Below are 22,736 nucleotides of genomic sequence, written 5' to 3'. Positions count from 1 at the left end.
TTCAAGTTTTACGTTTGTGAATTAGCCGATCGTTTAGCCGATAATGTGATATCACGCATGCTGTATAAATTTTAGGAAAGTAACTTTCGAGACCATAGCAACTTTCGCGAGAAATCTTCTCTTACCCTTTTGGCGTTATAGAAGCTTGTCGCTTCGCAAAACGAAGCTGCGAATGTATATGAAATGTTGGCTGCTTACCGCCATTTTGTCGTTTATTTTTGGCTACTTTGTAGTTTGTTTATGAAAGAATCGTCAATAAATATTATATTTTGTGCATGTTTCATACGTCCATCGTCATATTCCGATGGATTTATTTTTAGAAAGCAGAGTATCCGCTTACACAAATTTACTACTTTATCGTTTGATAAAAGTAGGTACAATGTACGAGTATACACAATGTTCGTAGCTAGTTGGATATTATAAAATAATTCTTTATAAAATATTTCGACTCGTAATTGCTTTTTTACCTTTTATTATTTTTGTTATTGGATGAAATTATCCGATTTGCAACGATAAAAGTTGCTCCAAATACAAGTGTAGCCTCAATATTAATCGTTCTGCTCGCAACATTCTTTAAATCTAAACGGACGATCGGCCGATCGGTGCATGCGTGCTTGTCGTCGCAAAATTGTCTAAATTACCATTAATCCAGCTTCTTGCTGCATTTACCTTTAATACTGATTAACGGGACTAGATGGAGGCACGTCTTTTGCATACGAAATTGTAGATCGCTGAGGATTCTTTAGAGACCATATACGTTATTTGGGTCAGAGACGTTATTTTTTCAGAACGTTTCGCACTTGTGAAATTTATGTAGAAATTTAATTTTTTATATAGACATAAATTTATAGATAAGAAATACTTTTATATATTCGATGCGTAATAAAATATAAAATTATTATAATATTAATAAACTTTGAATCAGTATAAAGCAGATTAAGCTTTTTGAAATTTTGTCATTCTTTTTACAACTGTAAAATCTGAAAAGTTAGGATTTTGAAGATTAATTAAAGCAGATTATCTCTATTCTTAGAATATTTATCATTATAGTTAAAACACACCAAGTAATAAAGAATTACACATGCCAAAGTGCTGCATAAAAAATTGATAACGAGAAAATATATTTCTGTGAAATGAGTTTCTTGGGTGTTTACAAATTTTCTTATACTTTGCGATTCTGTGATGGAAATTTAGATTTTATGAAAATGAATAGAATTAAATTTCTGTTGTAATGAATAAATCAAAAGATTTTGCATGAGAAATTACAAAAAGTTCTCACGTAGCGGAAAGCTTGCTTGGCTCTGTGTAACGTAGAATTTTCTATACAATTTTGATTTGTCGGTCTTCCTATTTTTCCTTATTTTCCGCGGTACTCACCACAGACGGTAATAATTGGTTTTTCTCTCTCTCCCTTTCTCCCCTCTGCTCCCTTTCTCTCTTTTTCTCTCTTTTTCTCTCTCTCTCTCATTCTTCTGTTCTTTTTTTTTTGCAATATTTTGACATTGTAAACAGCTTTTACATCGCGCGTTAATAAATATCACAGTCTTCGAGTAACTTTTCACTTTGTTTCTCGTCAATACTCTAAGCAGTTCTGGGGAAAAACTGTAAGGCTGTCAATACGACGATCCTGAATCCCCATGTCCATCTGCTCGGCGAGGATGCCGCTTGCATCGCGTATGTCAGGCTGACGCAATACATGGACAAGTAAGTAAATATTACAAAAGTGAAAAGATAGAAGATAGTTAAGCGTGATCTATACGCGGCCAAAGAGATAAAGAAAGCCCATAATTTGTCCATATTTGCCTTTGTATTATGTGTGGTCTCTCTTATAAATGATAGTTTTTAATTTATTCTTGTTTAACCCTCCGAGGCTACACCTCTTTTTTTAATACGCCCCGGCTACACTGGGGTGGTCGCCACCCAGACGGATTCAAAGTCTCATATAATTCCAATTAATGCACCTAAAAATTCATGAAACATCTTAAGAGTGTTGTTCAAAAATATATATGCAGAACCCGAAATGTGCTCGATAAACAAAAATATTGTCATTTTTGGTCACGATAAGAAATATACACCGAGGTCACACCTGGGTGGTCACCTCCCCTGTAATAATTTTCAAATGTTTACCAAGCATAACTGACATGGCTTATAAAGCCTATCTTAAAAATATCGGGCTCTGAATTTTTGTCGGGGTGGCCGCCATGCCACCCCATGTGGCCTCGAAGGATTAAAACTCTTGAGTTAATATTCAAGGGAGAAAAAAAATATTCTTCCTTCTCAGTTTCGACAATTGTTCCGACGAGGTTCCGTTTTTGTACGTGTTATCCTATAATTTTCATTTTCTCCGTGCTGAAGATGGTAGATATGTTTCGCAAAATATATGATTCGTAATACATCGATACGTAATACGTAATACGTAATGCGTAATACGTAATACGTCTCGTAGTTATATAACGGCTTATTGTTAGTCCAAGTTGCGTGTAGTAACGTGTGGACATTTCCTTCGGTTTGATCCACAGACAAGGCGTAGCGCATACCCAACAAAGCGAGGAGAGCCGCGTGTGGCACAAGAGGGACAACAAGTGGCAGAACGTACATTTCCACCGAAGCGCGTTGACAGGCCCATCTCCGTTCTCTTTCAACCACAAATAAATCGGCCAAGAGGACTGCCCTGCTGCCGCTCTCGGTGAATGCTCGTTATTCCCCGATCGAGCGCGAATGAATTAACGAATGTTAGGAATACTCGACGGAGCACAACCGGAGTATCCGGGCATCCTCCCCACACGAAACATACACGTACACAAAGAGACGGAGTTACAGGAGAACACACCACACACACACACACACACACACACACAACGACGTAACGCGCGGCGTACGCTATAGTGAAACACGAATACAAACACATTTACATATAGGAAACCAAACCGCGATTAAACCCGACCGAACCCACAGGATATGGCGCTCGCGCCGGCATGTGTTACTCGCTCCAGTACCTACTCCAGCGTACTTACTACCTATATTTACGCCTTTACGCGTGCACCGCGTCACGTGTGCCTCGGAGCCTCCACGAGGGAACTACGCGCGAATCATTGGGAGCGCGAAAAAAGAGCAGAGTCGGTCGATCGATTGTTTGACGAGCACCGAAGACGCGACGTAGACCCTGTTCATTGTCATGTCGTGTTACAACGAACACGGTTACGGCAGAGAGAGAGAGAGAGAGAGAGAGAGAGAGAGAGAGTGTGTGTGTGTGTGTGTGTGTGTGTGTGTGTGTGTGTGTGTGTGTGTGTGTGTGTGTGTGTGTGAGGCGGAGGACAAGGGAAATTTTTGGGCTGCACATGCGCCGGGACATCTTCGATCATCTTCGTTCCACCGGCATCTCAACGTCGTCCGTTTTGGTTTCGCAGCTCGCGACAACACGCTTTTCCTCGACGTTCTCGATCCATCCCGGGATTCTCCGAAAATAAAATTATGATATGGAGACATCGAGTCGTCCAGTTATCGCGTAACGAAGAGATAATGGAACCGCAAGCGCACTCAAATTCGTCTCGATATTGGGCTCGACAACGTCGTCGCTACCACGATTATATAATTGATCGAACGAATGTGAACGATGTCGGAGACGGAAAGCGGAAGACGAACCAAGAAAGTTATGAAAGTCACAAAAATTTGAATGCCAGAAAACATATATAAACGTTAATAAACAGAGTCGGATAAGATGAAGAGGAAGAAGCGCGTTTGCGCGCGCTTTGTAGTTGTCTTAAGTCATGGTTAAATAAATACTACCGGAAGGAATATCCAGTGGCAGGGGATGATACGAGTCGTCGGAGACGACTTTTCAACGGCGGCGAAGAGACGGAAAGCAAGAAAAGGAAGTCGAGTGATGATAGGATACCTCGGTGTCAAGACTCGGATCGATGTTGGGCATCGACGCGACGGGGTCAGCGGCGGTCGAGACTCGGGACGGAACGAGAAGAGGAGGAGAAGGCGGGAGGAAGAGAGCAAATGTATCCAAGTATATCGACATGGAAGAGAGACCAGAGGAGGAAAAGGAGACGGCGCGGTGTAGAAAGGCAGCGCATAGTGGAATTGCGATCGAAAATTGCGGCCGAGCTGAGCGACCGGCTGCCGGCTGGAGGGACCGACGCGCGACGTGGCGCGGCGGCGCCGTAGCGCTACGTCGCCGCCGTACTCGCGTCGACGCGACTTGACAAATATCGATAAACGCAGCGGCAAGATATTCCTCCATGTGAATATTCCTCTCGGCTCTTTGACCCTTTGGCTGTTGTTTCGTCTCGTCGCAGCCATCTCCGAGCGAGCAACGACTAGTATCTAGGCACATGCGAACGCGCACGGGCGAGAGAGAAAATCTCGGCGCATTCGTAGCGAGATGTGATCGAAAATCTGCGCGCGAAAGATATCCCATTTTCATTTATTTTATTAACGATATAAGACACTTGACAATGTTAGGATTCTCAATAGTTAGGTTCGCGTGGCGCGTACGTTTGACGCTTTCTACTCTCGGTGTCCGTCGCGTGCGCAAGTATCGTTTAACGAAAAGATTAAGTCGCGACGTAGGGCTTGAAACGAGAAAGATAAGGAGATGTGCGGACTTGAAACGAGAAATAAATATTTGCCACGTGAGGATAAATTTGATATATCTTTCGGAGAATTGCATTTTTACCTATTAGTGACGTGCAAGAAAGTACTTCGAGCTTCGTATTTAACGTAGCGTAAGTCTGACGTATATAAGCTTCGATTATTTCTCGCGCGATTAGCGGCGCGACTCGAGAAGTACACGACCATGCCGTCACGAGCAACTATACTACGCGATATCAAATCCTTCGTAATGTTCCTTTCGAATAGCGAGTATCGCTACGACGATAAATAATAAATTTAAAAGTCGACAACTTGCCGATATTCAATAGATTGCATCTCGCTGCGGAAAAATATTTCTTCTTCCCTGCCTTCTTCTTTCCCTCTTAGCCCCCCCCCCCACCAACATCTCCCCCCTCCCCCCCCCCCCACACACACATGCATCCAAACTATAGGACATATAATGCACGCGACCGTCCTAAAGCCCCTATCAGACTATACGGATTGGGATTGAGATTGGATTGAAATTTAATCAATCAGAATATAGAAAACTGATCTCAAGTTTAGTGAACTTTACATTGATTGGTCAAAGTTCAATCCAATCTCAATCCCAATCTGTAGTCTGATACGGGCTTAAAGAGAAATAAATTATCTTTAACGATCTTATCTTATTATCGTCAGACACTTTGAAACTGGCGTATTTGCATACCTCCGGCTATTTTCAACAACAGGCGCTGTGGCATATTCGTATATACAGATAAACATAAACACACACAAATTTACACAAACATATATGTCCTTTCTAGTCTGCCCTTTTAGCCCAGTCTTTTAATTTCACTTGTCAATTAATCTGCGTTATCTACATGCATTATAATTATATGCATATAGATAATTAAATATGATTAACGAGAAAACATTAGAGAGGAAAAACCATCTTCCACAAATAAAAGAATCAAAGGCAAAACGAGAAGGAAAAAAGAGAAATGGAGAAAGTGCAGACAAAATATTTTGAGAAAATACCTGAAAAAATACATTTATTTCTATCACACATCTCTCTCTCTCCCTCCCTCCCTCCCCCTCCCCCTCTCTTCTCCCTTTCTGCGCCCTCTCTCTCCCTCTCTCTGCATTATTAATGTTATATATTCATTAAACTACTTGGAAGATCTAAAAGATATGATATAAACATCATAGCAACAAGTCGCAGTACACGACGAATGGATTTCACTGCGAAATTAGGGGTCGAGTTGATTCCTATCCAAAGTAATCAGAAATCCAAACGTTTTTTGTCGAATTTACTTCATTAATATGACGAATCTTTCTACACATTCGTACATTCTCTATTACTATTAGAACTTACGCGTACTAATAATGTAATTTTGAATGCGGCGAAAGTCTCTCCATTTGCGAGAAATCAGGAGGAACATTTTTGCCATTTTGTTATATAAATATATATATATATAAATATAAATATATATAAATAAAAGGATTTACACACACACACACACACACACCCAGCGAGAAATGACCCGTCGAATCGACGTCTATAGACGTCGATAGACGTCGATTCGACGGGTCATTTCTCGCTGGGCATATACATATTATATTACGTATATGAGTGTAAGCGCGTGCGCGTGCACGAAAGTTACAAATTCGTAGAATCATTAATTAATATTAATTAAAGCATTGTTATCTAATTATTACTAATGATCATTCGTTAGATATTAGAGTGAATGTTTCAACGCTGTGTTTGCCAAGATTTTCTTTTTATCTTTCTCGGCGTCTCGAAGCTTTCACGTTCCGATGTCACATGAAATATGTCTCTCTCATTTTCATATACCTATTATATTTTCACATTCTACCTATCGTTTCGAAAAGAATGAATTATCAAACGATCGCATGTCGTTCGACATGCATCATAAATACGATGAATGCACTTTTCCAAACGATGGAACCGCATCACGTTCGTGTGATCGCACGTGCGCGCATCACATCTTACGCATATGTATATCAATATAAGGATATAGATAGGATATTATATATATATATATATATACATTATATATATAAATATATAAAAATATAAATATAAATATAAACATGAAATTGCGAGATTAAGAAATAGTTATTTCTACTACTCTAATTTGTCGCTTCTACGTGTGGTTGTTGTATAAAAAAAAAAGATTCATTGATTTATTATTGTTATTACACGATTATCATTAACATCAAAGACTACTACTATTACTGCTATGACTACTACTACTGCAACTATTATTACTATTGCTACTGTTACCATTACTCTACTATTACTACTATTACCCCATACTGCTATTACTATATAATTATACTTACTATATTATTATCATCTCCGTGTCGTTGTCGCCGAGAGTAAGAAAAAAAGGAGAAGCGATTTATTCTTTACCCTTGTCTATCAATTAATCGAAAAATCTGATTATAGGCTGCGACGACCGGTATAATCTTTTTTTTTAACGTGACAAACGCCACAATCGACATACGCGTTCAAATGGATTAAAAAAATATTATATATATATATATATATATACACGATAAGGTAACGCGGTCTTTATTATAAACGTTTATAAATACGAGTTTACGAATGTTAACGAAATCGATGAATCGAGTGACTAAAGTATCGATATATATTCTCATTTTTAGATATCTTTCCACACCTATTGAAAGCTCGGAGAAGCACACGTTCGCGCGCGCACGCGACGCACTGTTTAATGTTATGATTATTATTACGATTATTATTATTATTATTATTATTACTACTGTTATTCGCATATTTAATACTTAATTCATACCGAAGGGATTTTTAAACGCGCGGAGAAGGACGTGTTTCGCAATGCTCGCATCAGATTTCTCCCTGAAAGTGGTTCGGAAATAATTAAAGCTCATAAGAGCCCAAATTAAGTACACAATGAAGTATAAATTATTGCATTATATTCGATTATAGCGAAAGGTGCAGAAGAGTGTTTGTACTTGTATCAGAAAAAAAAGTGTATCGGATTTCTCCGTCGGGTATAACGTCAAGAGTTTCTTCCTTTACAAAATCTATTGTAATCTCACACTCTGCATCTCCATGTGTCAGTAATAACGTGATTTTCGACGAGTTTATTCCGGATTTTTTCTGATATGGATACACGATACAGTGGCATAATCGACATTTGGGAGGCTCTTTTGAGCTCGATCCTCACCTCTATCCTTATCTTACTACATTTCTCTCTTTCTTTATTTCCTTCCTTTGTCTTCTTTCTCCGTTACTTCTTAATTTCCTTTACTTTGAAATCTCTCTCTCACGTTGAAAGAAATCTACTGAAAACGTTGATTGCACCACTGGCATGGTACATAGTGTAAACTACGTATTGTGTGTGTGTGTGTGTGTGTGTGTGTGTGTGTGTGTGTGTGTGTGTGTGTGTGTGTGTGTGTGTGTGTGTGTGTGTGTGTGTGTGTGAGTGAGAGAGTATAATCTCCAGATTTCTCACATTCCGTAGCAGTTTGCTCATTTTCCAGTTTCTTGGCTCGCGTATCATAATCTCTTTCTCCGCGTTTCTTCCGAGCGTGACGATCCCTCGTTGCCGTAATTAGCAACGCGTAATTAGCATCGTGTAACGAAGAGATGCGGCGAGGAATCTCTCGAGCTTTAATGTGTTCGACAATGTGTCTCGTCGTTGTGCTTTCTTTGTCTGGTTTGTATCGACGTGATGAGATGATTGTACTTGTACTCTTTATATGCACGAACGGTAGGTCTCGAGGACTAACTATACAAGGCTTTCGTGCAATTACATTAACATCACACATACATACATACATATATACCGTAAGATTTAGTTATATCTCGCGTTTGTAGAAACGACACACGCATCCGAGAATACATGAAAGAAAACAAGATGCGTATATGGCTGCGCTCCCATTGACTCCCGTTTGTAAGTAATAAACGTTGTCATTATCAATAAACGCGAGTGTCAAATTAAGTATCAAAGTCAAGGTGTCCGGTCGACGCGACGAGACGGTACGCAGCTACGATATCCTTATTTCTTTCGTTAGACAGGTATGTCTTTATCCGATTATCCTTTGTCCTCACCAATTCTTTTGTATTATATACCAATATATCTTTGTACGAGAGATATTGTAATCGAGTCCCGAGGTTCGTAGTGAAATTTAGCGGGACGACAAAAGCGAAGCATATTTAAAAATTCTGCCGTGTCGTCGTTGTCATTGTCATCGTCATTGTCATTCTTTCATTCTTTCATTCTTTCAACCGAATGTTCGACCTGTAATTCGAAAGATCTTTGGGTTAAATGTGATTCGACTGGGGAAGAGAAAGAGGAAAACTGTAAAGCTGAACTGTACTCTCGAGAAACTACGATATATATTTCTTTTCTTCATAAATGGAATCTAGGCATGTGACGTTGATGAGAGTTATCGATTAGCGATTATAAGTACTTGAGTAAGTACTTGAGAGACTATGTGATGTAACGATGACAGAGATCATCTTAGGATTAGACGTTAAAATTGCGTGCGTATCCTGGGTGTGTCGCGTGTGTCGCGTGTATCCTAACGTGTCCTAAACCAAATCCGCCGCGCCGTTCCGCTTGAAGCTCTCTGATCACTCATTCTCATCGTTGCACGTTCCAAATGTCGCCTGCGCTCCTACGAATTAACGTACGATCACGCGTACACGTGAAAACGTATTTCATCAATATTTTGAGATATTGGTTGAGATCGGTTCAACCAATTTTATCATCGATAAACGATGATGACGGAGTCATTTTATCAGTCATATTGGACTATTGGAGGAACGATCAGATCGCGACGAGCGAGCTAGTCTTGCCGATGCGATGCCGATGCGTAGGACCAAAATTATCCGCGTCTCTCTCTCTCTCTCTCTCTCTCTCTAACTCGTTACTAACATTATTCTCTCTCATTGCTTATCTCACTTTTGCGGTTTATGCAAATTTCCGTATAATCAACTTTTCATTTTGTCTAATCGTCTTCTAGCTGTTCTTTGTTTCTTCTATAAAGATATTTTCAAGTCATCGCGCGTTTTGCGTGCGATACGAATAATGGCGAGCACGGCGAGCGATTCCGCTCAGGTATTTGTATTTCTATCTGAGATAGGGGTAAACGTGTGTAACGATTGTAACGAAAGCAGCGAAAATACCGTTTCGCATAGAAACTTTTCACTGACGACTGTAATTAAAAATACGCTATTTTCCGTTGATTTTTCTCATGAACTATAAAAGAAAGAAACACCGCAACACGTCCATGTGCGGCATACGATATTTGTATAACGTGTAACGTTATATTAAAGAAATAAGAAAGAAGGCAAACAAGGATGGATATAAAATGGAAATAGCGAGTTTTTATATAGAATACACAAACGCGAGAAGAGTATATGTTCTGAAATATGTGTTTTACCCACTTCGAAGGAAACAGAGAGAGAGAGAGAGAGAGAGAGAGAGAGAGAGAGAGAGAGGGGGGGGGAGCGAGACAACTCGCACGTCTGGCTGAGATTATCTCTCGAAAGTGTACGAACGTCACGTCTAAGAATCTTTTACCTAGTTTAAGAAATAATCGAACTTTAGGTGTGATGTGATTTGATTCGTCTTAGCTAAACATCCATTTTTGCACTTCTCTCTTCGATTGAATTAAACAAGCTAACAATAAGTGTGTAAACTTAATATATATAATCACTCACACGGCGAAAATCGTAAGACGATTATCATTATTATTCTGCGTTTCTGCGATCAGCAGGAAAGATGGGATCGAATCCTCAGTTGTCATTGTCAGGTAATATAGTAAATATTATTTCGTTCGTGTGATGTCCAAGTATTTATTACAGTAAAGTGTTCATTACGGTATTTCTGTATATATAATTATACTTTTTACGCGATACGTTTACAGATTCTTTTACAAAATGGATTTTACATAACGGAATTTTAGTTAGAATTCGTTAAGGACCGTCTACAATAGCCGTAAGAGTATGCAGTAAGACGTAAGCAGTAAGCTACTGACTAATGGGATTTTTACAATTCAAGAATAATCAACTGTGGTTGGTCAATAACTTACTGGTTGCGTCTTACTGCATTACTCTTACGGCTATTGTAGACGGTCCTTTACACATTTGTGATTCAATAATCCTCCTTTATTGTTAGTAATAGTCAACGCTGTACTTTTTCCAATAGAATTCTGGCAAGGAATTTCATGTTATTTATAACGCACTTTTGCTCCCATTTGTTCGATATGAATTCAGAATTATATTGAAAGGAAATTAAAGGAAAAGCACGATAGCGTATTATATTATAGCATGATAGCGTTACACAATTACGTGTATTCGGAGCTCGCGTATTCACAATCAGCGTATTCAGAATCGATTCGGATCCTCGGTCTCGGCCGGATGTACGAGAGATCTCGAAAACGAGTCCTTGTACTTATTGCCAGACTCTTAATGCTCTCGTCACTTTCTTCGATTGTGGATTCTTCGCGTTTCAGGAGGACTAACGGCGATACGGCACAGTGATCAATGATCGAACAAGCCGTGACCCTACGATAAATGCTGGATAAATGCTGAATTGTAAAACTTGGACGAGAATCCATTCGATGAATACTCGCGTATTCTTGAATGTTCATGTTGATGAAGGAGAATAGTCCTCCTGCAGATGAAGAAACGCGCTTGAAACTTTTACGCTTTGTATCCATTTTAAAAAGTGAGAATTTTCGTTCGATTTCACGTGATTTTCATTTCTCTTAATCCTCTTTCAGTTTACCTACTTTTTGCAGGAAAAATTCAGCTTGGTGACACGTCAACGGGTTATACGAAAGATTATTCATTCTTTCATTCTCCCCCCCCCCCTCCCTCCCTCCGTTCCTCCCCCCTTCTCTTTTTCTCTCATCGATTATACATTTTTAAGTGTATAATCGCTAAATTCATTATTACATTATTGGATCTGTGGATGAATGAATAAGCGGTCGATTACAATTTTGTCCTAATATTAAGGGAAATAAAAACGAAAGAAACACACATACACAGACACAGAGCCGATTTATGCACATTCCACGCACGCTCCACGCACGCACGTCGCTCTTTGATCAAAGATTCCCGATTATCTTGGTCGTTTTTCGTCTATCTCCCTTGAGACTAAGGATTGAAATTACAATTGTTAATATATTATCAACCATGAATTTATCTCTAAATGATAGTAACTTTCAATTCTGCTCGATGTTTGAATCAGTTTTGATCTTCTCAGCTAATAAGCAACACATAATACTGCGTACGAAAGATTTGCTTTGTTTTTAACGAGAATGTAGAATCCTTACGTATGATGCTTATAGATTATTAGATTTTCATATACATCAATATCCTCGAGTGGTATTTACTTCAGATCTTTATAGAGATTCTTATTGTTAGTCTTGGCGACAAGTTTTATGAGTGAGATCAGCTTCGCGAATTGTTCGGGATAAAACTCTTGATCTCAATCGCATTCTTGATGTACCGCACATACCGATTGTCAATCTTCTTCCTCCGCTTATCAGTGACTAACTCTGCAAACTCTGCAAATATTGATAATACGATTGATTCATTAAGCAAAGTCGTCTTTCCCTTCACATTAGAAGAAAAAAGATAAACTCTGAACTGTGCAGCCAGTTCAGCAATAGAAAACATTATGTACATTATCTACATTACGTACATGCATTACGATCGTATTATAACAGTTACGAGCCGAGATTTGTCGTATATTCAATGAAAGTCCTTATAATACGTGATACGTTTGATTAAATTTATGTTAAATGAAAGCAGTATTTGTTGGAAAGTTAGGCTAGAGAAGATCAAAGACCGTCGATGATAGAACTTTATCGAGCTCTCGATAAATACAAATAGTCATCTGATTAGGCGTCCCATTATATGTAATTCAGGACAACAGCCTGCAAATGTGCGATCTCTTTTGTACGTTTCTACTACGATCGCTATAGCCTGATAGCCCGCATTGTTTTGATACATTTACAATTCCCTTATAGTGGTCTCTAGCGTTAATATCACGATCATTTACATTTTGTTATTAATTAAATTAGGTTCTATTATTGTACGTGTGGTTTTACTTTGTCTAGTTATTTCTTTTCTGGTTTATATCTTTTTCCCACATCGTTGATTCAAGTTGTCGAAATCAACAAGTATAGGACGTGATGTTTCATCGTCGCTACACCGCCACCGACGGACGACTTGATTTTACGATACAAGAAGATTCTTTCACGTTTGAGATATTACAATCCGAATTCTTGATAAAATGTCATAATAATTTTGTTGCACTGTACATTTTATTACGCATGCGATGTAAACGCCATCATTTTTAGAATTCTCTATCAAAATCTTAACGATAGACACAGAGTGCAAGAGTGAGATTGAGAGCGAGAGAGAGAGAGAGAGAGAGAGAGAGAGAGAGAGAGAGAGAGAGAGAGAGAGAGAGAGAGAGTGTGTGTGTGTGTGTGTGTGTGTGTGTGTGTTAAATTATTATACGTGACATTTAGCGTGTAGATGAAAAGGATCTCGACACTGTTGGAATTAACGAGGGGAATGACGATACCGCATTATTACACTATGCATTCGTTCACACTTTTATTATAAACAAGCTCCTCTTGATAATACATAATTGTAAAGACATGTTTATTCTTACGTGTATGTTGCTCATTTAACGATCGTTAGTCATATTCTACCAATGTGACTATCGTCGACTAAAATTTCACAAGCGGCGCGGCGACGTTACGCGAGATGCGACGTCGTAACACGATTATCGGTGATAGTCGATTTCTAAAATCCTCGGCGTTTTTTTCATAAATCTGCCTATCCCTCAAGTAAACACGATTACTGTTATCGATATACTTTATTGCTCTAACTCAAAAACCTATAAGGCATGTGTTACGGTTCGCCTTACGAAAAAAATGTTCATGTCCCAATAACGTTAGAATCACATTGTCCTTTTCTACGGGATCAAATTGTATTACTGACACTTCGTTCGTCGTATTATTCCTCGAATTTCGACGATAAATGTAAACCATAAACAACATACAGAACGAATGTGAAAAGCTGATCGTGCAATTTACAAGATATTTGTGCCTGCAGCTTTAACAACAGAAGAAAATAAAACGTCTCTCTTGATCATTCAGCTATAACCCAGTATTATGTGTTCGCCCTCTCGAGCATGAAATATAATTCTACAAAATTCTACGACATACTATTTTAATCTTGACACATATTCAGAAAATATTCAAGCAAGAGATTGTAATAATTAAAATAAATAGTTAAAGTCTCTTTCTACGCGTGCGAAAATCAGACATAAGATCTTGAAACTTCAACAATCTCCGATTGCACAAGTTGATATTTTTCCTTATCGCCAAAGATACTAGACATCATTGGCGATAAGCAAAAGAGGCGATAATCGCCTATTTCTATTTGGAGTCTAATAACACGAGAAAATATGTACAAACAGAGACGAAATGTTTTTTATGGCAAGCCTTCGACCAGCATGCTAATTTTGCACCGCTCATTTCATCGACAACAATCTCTTTGCAAAATATACGAAGCCGTATGATAATGACATACAACTCGGATAAATAATCATAGATGCTAATATACTTGCTGATAATCATGTATGTAGATAATATTATAAACGTAAAGTATATACACAGAGATTGAAACTCTTGTTTTTCAACACACTAAAAAGAATACGGATTCACTATAAATATCGATTGTGACACAAGGTGGCAAAAAAAAATTAATTTATTAAACTTCGGTATTCGAGGAACCGCGAGTACCGATCAATATCCATTCCAATTTGATACCATCGTCATAAGCGCAAAGTATATACGGATACGTAATGACGTTTACAATGCCATCAGATATCACAAGATCTGTTCATGCCGATCAGGACCCTCCATATTTATTGATCCATATTGATTTGATCGGTAAATTAAAGCATTATCATAGTCGCAATTTCGCAATTGATGCGCGAATTTCGTTTTTATTATCGTTACTACTTGCAGTACCGTTGAAGACGACTCAGCCACCTCGTAATTCGCCGCCCTCGTTGCTGCTCCGTCTCCTGTTGCGACCTCGACCTACAAAATAATCAACATGACAAATATATTGAATATAGTTGTATAACAGAGAAAAGATGATAATTAAGGAAGTTGTAAGAAGAGACTAAGAAATGTTAAGAATGGCATAAAATTTAAAACTTTTTAAGCTTTTTTATAAATAATGTTAGCACGTGAATTTTTTTAGATTTTTTCCGGCCAGTTGTTGAGAACATTTATAACAAAGTATGCGATTTTTTAATGGATTCTAATGGGAGACTCGCGATGCTGCATATCAATTACATCAATAAAAATGTCTATTAACAATGTTAAGAACTGAATAAATTTATATTTAATATACATATAAAGAATATCATACTAAAAGCTCTTTCAAATATTTCAAAAATATGACCACCTATATGATTTCCTTACAGTAATCGCAAAAAATCTTGTAGTTTCTTATAAATGTTCTCAAAACCTAACGTGAAAAAAATTTAAAAAGATTTACATGCTGACATTATTTATAAAAGAGCTTGTATGCTTTGAATTTTATGCAGTTCTTAGAATTTTCGATTCTCCTCACAACTTCCTTAATTAGATAAATAATTAATTAAATAAATAAAATAAAGAAAATCTAAATAAAGTTTCAAGAAAAGGAAGAAAAGAAAGGAAATAAATAAATGTTAAACTAACTTGTTCAGTTTCGAACAACTCTAGCAAGATTGAGCAAGTGCGAAACATATTAGCATTAATGATAAAATGTGTGGGTGTTAGGCATTATCAAAATAACTATAACTTATAATTTTATACATAAGACACTTAAGAACACAGAAAAAAAAACCGGTTTCTGTCAATTCATCGATTTTTATACTTAACTAAGAAATTTGGACAAGGACACGCCCAATGCAATAAAACTCAGATAAAGCTTTACATCTTCCAATGTCAACATCATTTAATACCTGTGCACAACAATGAGGAAGACTCCGAAAAAATCTTAGATTTATGTTTCCTACTTATGTATTCCTGTACATTAGTTAGTATAGTGAATTATCGCGAAGTGATCCCGAAGGGAATACTATTATAAATTTTCACTACCTCTGCGTATCTGATTGAGGCATGCCAGCATTCTGATCATAAAAACCGCAGGTACAGTAATTGTGTCTTTGGTCTCTTCCAACATAACTGCATTTCTTTTTTTCAGCTGAAAGCAAAATCAAACGTCAAGTTTCAAACTTATTCTATCTTTCCATGTATGGGGATACTGTCAATACACTGGTTTCTTTATTCCTATTTAAATAATTCAAAATAAAAAACGGCTTACGTCTTCCGCAAACTTTTCGTCAAAGCTCGGTTCGTCGTTGATCGGCGCCCACAGTTTCACGTCGTAATCAATGCCGGAAGTGGCCAGCATTGGAAGATACGGATGCGGTTGCAAGCAATTGACTACGTGTTGATCCGCTTCCAGCAACATACATAATCTTGCGCTGTCTCTTTCCCATACGAACACGTGACCGCAATCGCTACCCGACATGACGAAATCGTTGCCCCAGAAATTCGCTTCCTTGATCATGGTCCTAAAGAAACTAGAGTCAAAAGTGGGGAAAAGGCAAATAGTCAGAGATAATTCGGCGACTTTAATATCGCACAGTCCGCCCAGTCCGCTCGGAGGCTTTTTCGGAACTACTCGGGTCAATGATTTGGCTTCCGATCTTTCAGACGTTTACACGTTGGTGCACTTTGATTAGACGAGGACTCAGTTAAAGTTATCGTCATTCAAGGTGGCAGCGACCAAACTCGCCAAGTAGATTTGATGTATGGTGATTACAAACTATGTAATCGGCATTACAAATCGACATTCCTTCGTCCCTCGTCAACTTCTTGGCGTAATTATTACTTAATATCGTGTTAATCTAATAACTACCAATAGCTACTAATAAATAAATACTAATGGTCCTCACTTCTAAACAATTTCTATACAAATCACTCACATGAATTTAACAGCATGTACTTGAGAGCGCGTGTGTCGCTCTCATTAGCAATTTGGAGTTTGATGATGCGATATTACGAGTCGAGTTAAAAATAGATCAAACCTGGCATTTCTATGTCCCATATATTTTCGTTTTACGCAGAGCTCCGTTAAATAGGCATCATCGAACGTCTCATGTCCTTGCGGCGAACGAGCATTGGCGATTGCTTCGTCCATCCCGTCGACTGGATTTATTAACCTGTAAATATCGAAGTTATTGCTAAAGATGAAAAAATTTCAATTCTAGAAACGAAATACGAAAGGAAAAAGATATCAAGAATATCTTTTTTAATAAATGATATCTTTTTTCTTTCGTATTTCGTTTCTAGAATAAGATATTCAAAGAAACGCGAGTAATTTGAGTAAAACCTTTATTGTAATGTTTCAACAGACCTTTCAGCTGATTGGATATCTTCGTCATCGCTATCAATGTACACAGTCTCTGTAACTTCTGCAAAAAATGCCATAAATAAATATATTTATTAAATAAATATATAAACGTATAAATATATAAGTACATATATGCGCGCACATGCGCGCACATGCGCGCGCACGCACGCACACACACACACACGCACACGCACACGCACACACAATTTATAAAACGATCAAGGAGAGCTTTTAAAGAGAGCGACTACACAATGATGATACTTACTTTTGTAATGACGACGGTTGCGATTACTGCTTGGACCTGCGTCAAGAGTTCCATCACTACTTCCAGATGGTCCTGACAAATTGCAAAGTCAATTATATTAATGTATATATTTGAGATAATCAAGGATTTCAACTACTCACCTGGATGGTAACTGTCGCGAGTCACTTCGTCCCCGACACCAAGTGATATTGTAGCACTAGTTGAGCTTTTGTCAGAATACGTTAAACTCACAGCAGGTTCACTACCATGTCTGTTAAATTACGTATTAAATAGATATATTCTATTGGGCATTCTCACATCTTCACATTTTCACGTCAATTTAAAACATATATTAATATTTCAAAGAAAGAAAACAGATCTCAATAAGATCTAAATCTTCTTACCTTTCAAGGAAACCGTCCCGCATCGTTGTTAATCTATCCTGAAGGTTCTCCATCATATTCTCCTGTTTGCTAGTTATATTTGTACATGAGGTTTCATTCTCATTTCTGTTTCGATTCCACACATCATCATGCTCAGTTCTGTCATGACTGCTTGTAGATTTTACACAAGTGATTTGTGCTTGATCGCTTTGACTAGATTCAGTTTCCATAGGAACATCATCGTTCATAGTCGCGGATATATTTGGCGACGCTAATTGATTATATTCCTGGGGTTGTTCGATCTCTCCCGTTTGGGGTCTTTCAATATTGAGCGTTTCATCCATGTCTGTACTTTCGACTCTATCAGCGTGCATACTTGTATTTCCTAAAAACGGCACTTTAATAGAATCAAGTCCGTGTATCGAAATGTATATCACACATGTGTATCTATTTTGTTTACCACTTGTTCCCGAAGTATCGCTTTGCTCTGCGCTCAATTCAACCGTGTCGTTCCTCTCTACATTCAGTTCAGGATTATTCTCAGCGTTTTGAATACCTTCTGGTTGCTCGATAACACCTTCCAAACTATCCTCACCTCCAGCACTCAGAGCAGCTCGTGTGGCCGGGTCGTTCAACATTCTGCTGAGCACGTCCGTCATTCTCTGCATCAAGGACGTATGCAACACCGGTCTTGCCTGAGCGATTTCTGACGAACGACATGTCATGATATTGGAATTTCTTGAACAAGATATAAATAAGATTTAAGATAAGGAAAATCAATTTACCTGTACCACTGCGACGTCCTCCTTCTCTTTCTGGACGCGCATCGGGACCAGTATCGGACCAATCACCGCGAAGTCTCAAACGACGAACTGGTTGAGGCGATCTTAACGAATGCTTCTTTCCTTTTCCTTTTCCCATCGTCGCATCTTTTCGCAGCTGTAAACTCCCTTGATCCTGGATACAAATTCCCGAAATAAATTACATGTAATAATATATTGATAGGAATGATAAAATATATGTATCTCGGGGAGAAATATATATTTAGATAAAATATGGAAGGAACATATATTGTGACATGTTAAACGAAAAGCAATCATTGCGTTTTGCGTTACTTTGATACTGAATAAGTAGAGATGATCGCTGCTGTAGCTGACAAGGACGTCTTGTCCATCCGGGCTATAGGTCAACGACGTAATCCTGTAAGAATTGCCTTCGAATTCTGGGACAGTGAAACTGCATAGCGGTCTCACTGAACTTTCCACGTTTGTCCAACCTAGAGAATACGCATACAGATGTAATCACGGTACGCTATACCATGGCACGTAACGCAGTTATGTCCTGTAAAGATTACCAGTAGCCGAGGTACCGAGAGTTCTCCTGTCGAACGTTCTTACAGTGCTGTCGGAACAACCGATCGCTATTTGGTGAGGCAATACAGGATTCACGGACAAAGCGGTCACGGCTCTTTGACACGAGATTAGTACATCCTAGAAAAATGTGATTTAATAAATGTATTCCGAGAATATATACTATACATATATATTAGTATAGTTTCAAAAGTATATTAATTAAAGTAAAAATTATAGCGAATAATGCCTACCTCTCTACATCTCGTAGCGCTACACTTGTCCTTCACCCTGAGATCAAACCATCTCACAGTCCCGTCTTCTCCACAGCTTAGGAAACTATGCGGCTCACCGGGTATTGTCGCTATTTCATAAGTAGTGCCGGTGTGACAAGTGAATTGATTATGGAACGTTTCCGTTCTTCTCGTCAGATCTGTAAACGTGATATTAATGCTCGGTAAAAGAGATGACGCGATTGAAATACTCGATAATATCTCATTAATATATTTTGTCCAATCACACAGATAGTCCATTAATTTTTATACCTGTATACAAAATAATGCCGTCTCCGCTGCAAGAAACAATACGATGATCTCCACTATTAGGCAAAAATTTGGCACTAAAAATGTTTGCTCTGTGACTCGTTTTATAGTCCTCTAATACCTTAAATAGAAGAAGATTATCTAAAGTAATGTAAAAATAATATAAATATTATTATTGTTAAAGTAATAAATAATATAAAATATCGTGTAATTTTTGTAATTTCTAGTTGTTAAATTAAATTTATCATACAATCAAAACAATCTCTGTTTGATATATATTTTATGAATATAAGACAATAATTAACATCAATAATCAACATTATATGTACATCTAAATAAACTTAACTATAATATATGTATATTATTGTATATGTAAATTAAAAGATTATTTACGATCAATAATATGTACTTTGTTGTAATGTTATTCAAACAAAGAAAAGCAATGCGATATTATGAGCGTTTCACCATGGTTTTAAATTAACAAGGTGAGTCTGGATGACATGTACATTTGGTACACAGTACCAAACGATAAAATTAATTGTGTGCATGTGTATCACAGTGTATCCGATGAACCTACACCAGCATCCAACTTGGCATCGGCATCTCAGTATCTAACTATTTCGATGTTGGACCTTGACTACCCAAAATTAACTACCCAAAATATTTCCTTGAAAAGGTTTAATATCACGTGTTTTTAACGTTTAAATTTTTTCAACTTTTCTGCACACCCCACATATAGCTCAATAATATAAATAAATAACTAACATATACCTTGTTATTAAAATAAACACTTTTTTTCGCATGACATAATGTAACACATAATAGAATAGTTTAGTTTTATACTTTATATAAGTATAAAGTAATTCAATGATAAATCATTATTAAATATCATTAATCAGTGTCGATCAAAACTAAGAACTGGTCTGAAAAATCCAAGTAGGATATAAGAAGAATATGTGGCTGTTTTCTTCTACAAATAAAGTAGCACAATCAGATCTAACAATTATCTCGCTACGTTTTACATTCCGTAGAAATGTAAAAATGTAAAATACATTTTGTGTGGAAATATACATTATATCCTCAGGATAGTCCCAAGGTGAAAAAAAAATATTTTAAGGATCGCCGAGTGTAATTAACTTTCTAAACTGACAAACACGCGCGCGAGTGCGCACGCACGCACGCACGCACGCACGCACGCACGCACACACACACACACACGCACACACGCACAACTTTCAAGGATAAAATCAAAAATAATCTTGGCACAATCTTCTCTCTGACACGGGGACAAATAAATTTAAAATTTAAAGGAAAGTGACGGAATTGCTTGATAGACAATTTGTGTCTGGGATAGGATAGTAATGTTTTTGCTGCTAAATTAAAATATGCTCCAATGCTCAAATGCATATTTAATATATTTAGTATTTAGGGTCCTGTCAAAATAATAATCACTATACTTATAATCTTAAAATCTCGATAAGCATACAATATAAATGTACCTCATAATTATGTGCATTAGTTAGAACAAGATGTTGATCGTCACTCCCAGACAGTATCAATTCTCCATTGCTGTTCCAACAGATAGAATTCACGCAACCATTGTGGACCTTCAATCTCTTGAGCAGTGACATGCGCTGCATTAGTTGTAAGCTAGCTGTACGACAAGAAATGGATACTTGCGTCAAACGCGACAATTCATATAATCTATTGTAATTGAAATAAATATGAACTTGTAATCAGATGTAGCAGGATAAGATACAAGTAAACAACCTGTACCTTATCTTGTAAATTGTAGCCTGAGTTGAAAATGGCAAGAAAAGAACAGTAAAAGACGTTACAGATTGGAGATTGGATAATATACAACTAATATATATTATATATATATATATATATATATATATATATATACAACTCGAAAGAAACAACTTGAGCGAAATCATACACCCGTAGATGATACTCTGTGCGTCTATCACCTTTGCTGCTAGAGTAAAGCTTCAGCCTCGTGCAATCGTCGTATGGTTGGTAATAGATATCGCGGAAGATGCTGACGCGCGTCTTCCTCATGGTTGAATTTTCGGTGGAGTTAGCAGCTGACTTTCAATCTGAACGGCACACTCGGTCGGATCGCCGCTACCAGCCGCTACCAGCCGCTACCAGCCGCTACTCGCAGCTAATGGATCGCACGAGAGAATTATTGTCGAGTGAAATCACGGATCCTTCTCCGTCGAGTTGTTAGGAATTCCGCGGCATGCAGTTACGCAGCAAAAATCCTGTCGATGCGTCGATGCGGCGACGTGACATGGCACGATGGCACACTCGAAACTAAAAATAAACACGACGTTGCACTTGCAGCTTGCAGCTCGCAGCTCGCAGCTTGCAGCGCGGAAGCGTGGTATCAGGTATCTGGTATCTGGTATGTACAAGGCTACAAGGTACGATCTCGACGATCATCCGCGCTCCCTCGTCCTCGAGCGGCTCAAGCCTCGAGACAGTTGAGTCGAGTCGAGACACTCGAGACTCGATGCTCGAGCTCGAGATGCTTCGGACTGTTCGGAGTTCGGACACTTCGGACGCTTCGGACGCTTCGGACAAACAGCTGAGAGATTGCTTCGTATATGTGAGATGTATGTATGTACATACATTACACATGTACGTAAGTAAATACATACACACGAATACCTTGACACAACCACACAACACAAATTATAGTCTCAACACTCTCAACCGACGAACCGCCGACTCAACCTCAACTCAACCTCGGCAGTGGGGCAGTGCTCGGCGGCTCGGCGCTCGGCCTCGGCCAGCCTCGGCGCTGCTCGGCGTCGCTCGGCGTCTCTCGGTATCTCGGGAGTCGGGACTCTTCACTCTTTTACCGTCTGCGGTCTGGCCATCTCTAGCTGTCTCGCAAGGCTGCGCAACGATACGTGAAGCTCGGGCTCGGGGCGCGCGCATATACTTACCTACATACATATATAATAGGTCTGTTCTTTACAACTGAACTGGCTGCACTAGTTCAGAGTTCATCCTTTTCCTTCCAATGTGGTGTAAAAAAGATAAACTCTGAACTAGTGCAGCCAGTTCAGCTGCAAAGAACAGACCTCATATATCATAATTATA

At 38.3% G+C, this 22,736-nt stretch overlaps 2 protein-coding genes across 29 annotated transcripts in view; one reads left to right on the top strand and one right to left on the bottom strand.

Annotated features, from left to right (window-relative positions):
- Camkii (Calcium/calmodulin-dependent protein kinase II) overlaps nucleotides 1-13,782 on the top strand; it is a 115,817-nt gene extending 102,035 nt beyond the window's left edge. For 15 of the 23 annotated variants that reach the window (XM_071706868.1, XM_071706871.1, XM_071706872.1 and 12 more), the window contains 2 exons: nucleotides 1,587-1,704; nucleotides 2,520-13,782. In XM_071706868.1, the coding sequence (XP_071562969.1) occupies nucleotides 1,587-1,704; nucleotides 2,520-2,652 (251 nt within the window). In that variant the 3' untranslated portion in view covers nucleotides 2,653-13,782. The remainder of the gene's footprint in view (nucleotides 1-1,586; nucleotides 1,705-2,519) is intronic. The other 8 variants (XM_071706870.1, XM_071706892.1, XM_071706887.1 and 5 more) reach the window with 2 other exon arrangements.
- Nucleotides 13,216-22,447, bottom strand: LOC139772877 (DDB1- and CUL4-associated factor 6). Of its 6 annotated transcripts, XM_071706867.1 has the most exons (18): nucleotides 22,289-22,423; nucleotides 21,593-21,941; nucleotides 21,119-21,273; nucleotides 19,623-19,740; nucleotides 19,332-19,510; nucleotides 19,083-19,218; nucleotides 18,844-19,004; nucleotides 18,514-18,685; nucleotides 18,324-18,434; nucleotides 18,189-18,245; nucleotides 17,750-18,113; nucleotides 17,507-17,616; nucleotides 17,367-17,438; nucleotides 17,105-17,162; nucleotides 16,776-16,910; nucleotides 16,007-16,259; nucleotides 15,781-15,886; nucleotides 13,216-14,727 (listed from the first exon to the last, which is right to left on the bottom strand). In XM_071706867.1, the coding sequence occupies exons 2-18, from the start codon at nucleotides 21,681-21,683 to the stop codon at nucleotides 14,669-14,671; spliced, it is 2,337 nt and encodes a 778-aa protein (XP_071562968.1). In that variant the 5' UTR covers nucleotides 21,684-21,941; nucleotides 22,289-22,423; the 3' UTR covers nucleotides 13,216-14,668. The 6 variants fall into 6 exon arrangements, with proteins under 6 accessions (XP_071562968.1, XP_071562967.1, XP_071562963.1 ...); XM_071706866.1 differs by having other exon boundaries at nucleotides 18,189-18,434; XM_071706862.1 differs by having other exon boundaries at nucleotides 17,750-18,434; nucleotides 22,299-22,447.
- Nucleotides 22,448-22,736: the final 289 nt, after the last annotated feature.

This window comes from Temnothorax nylanderi, unplaced genomic scaffold (assembly GCF_030848795.1).
Source record: "Temnothorax nylanderi isolate EJ_2023f unplaced genomic scaffold, tnyl_v1.0 TNYL_tig0054_pilon, whole genome shotgun sequence".
NCBI lineage: Eukaryota > Metazoa > Arthropoda > Insecta > Hymenoptera > Formicidae > Temnothorax > Temnothorax nylanderi.
Note: the sequence above shows the minus strand (reverse complement) of the source record. Positions and strands in the feature narration are given on the sequence as shown.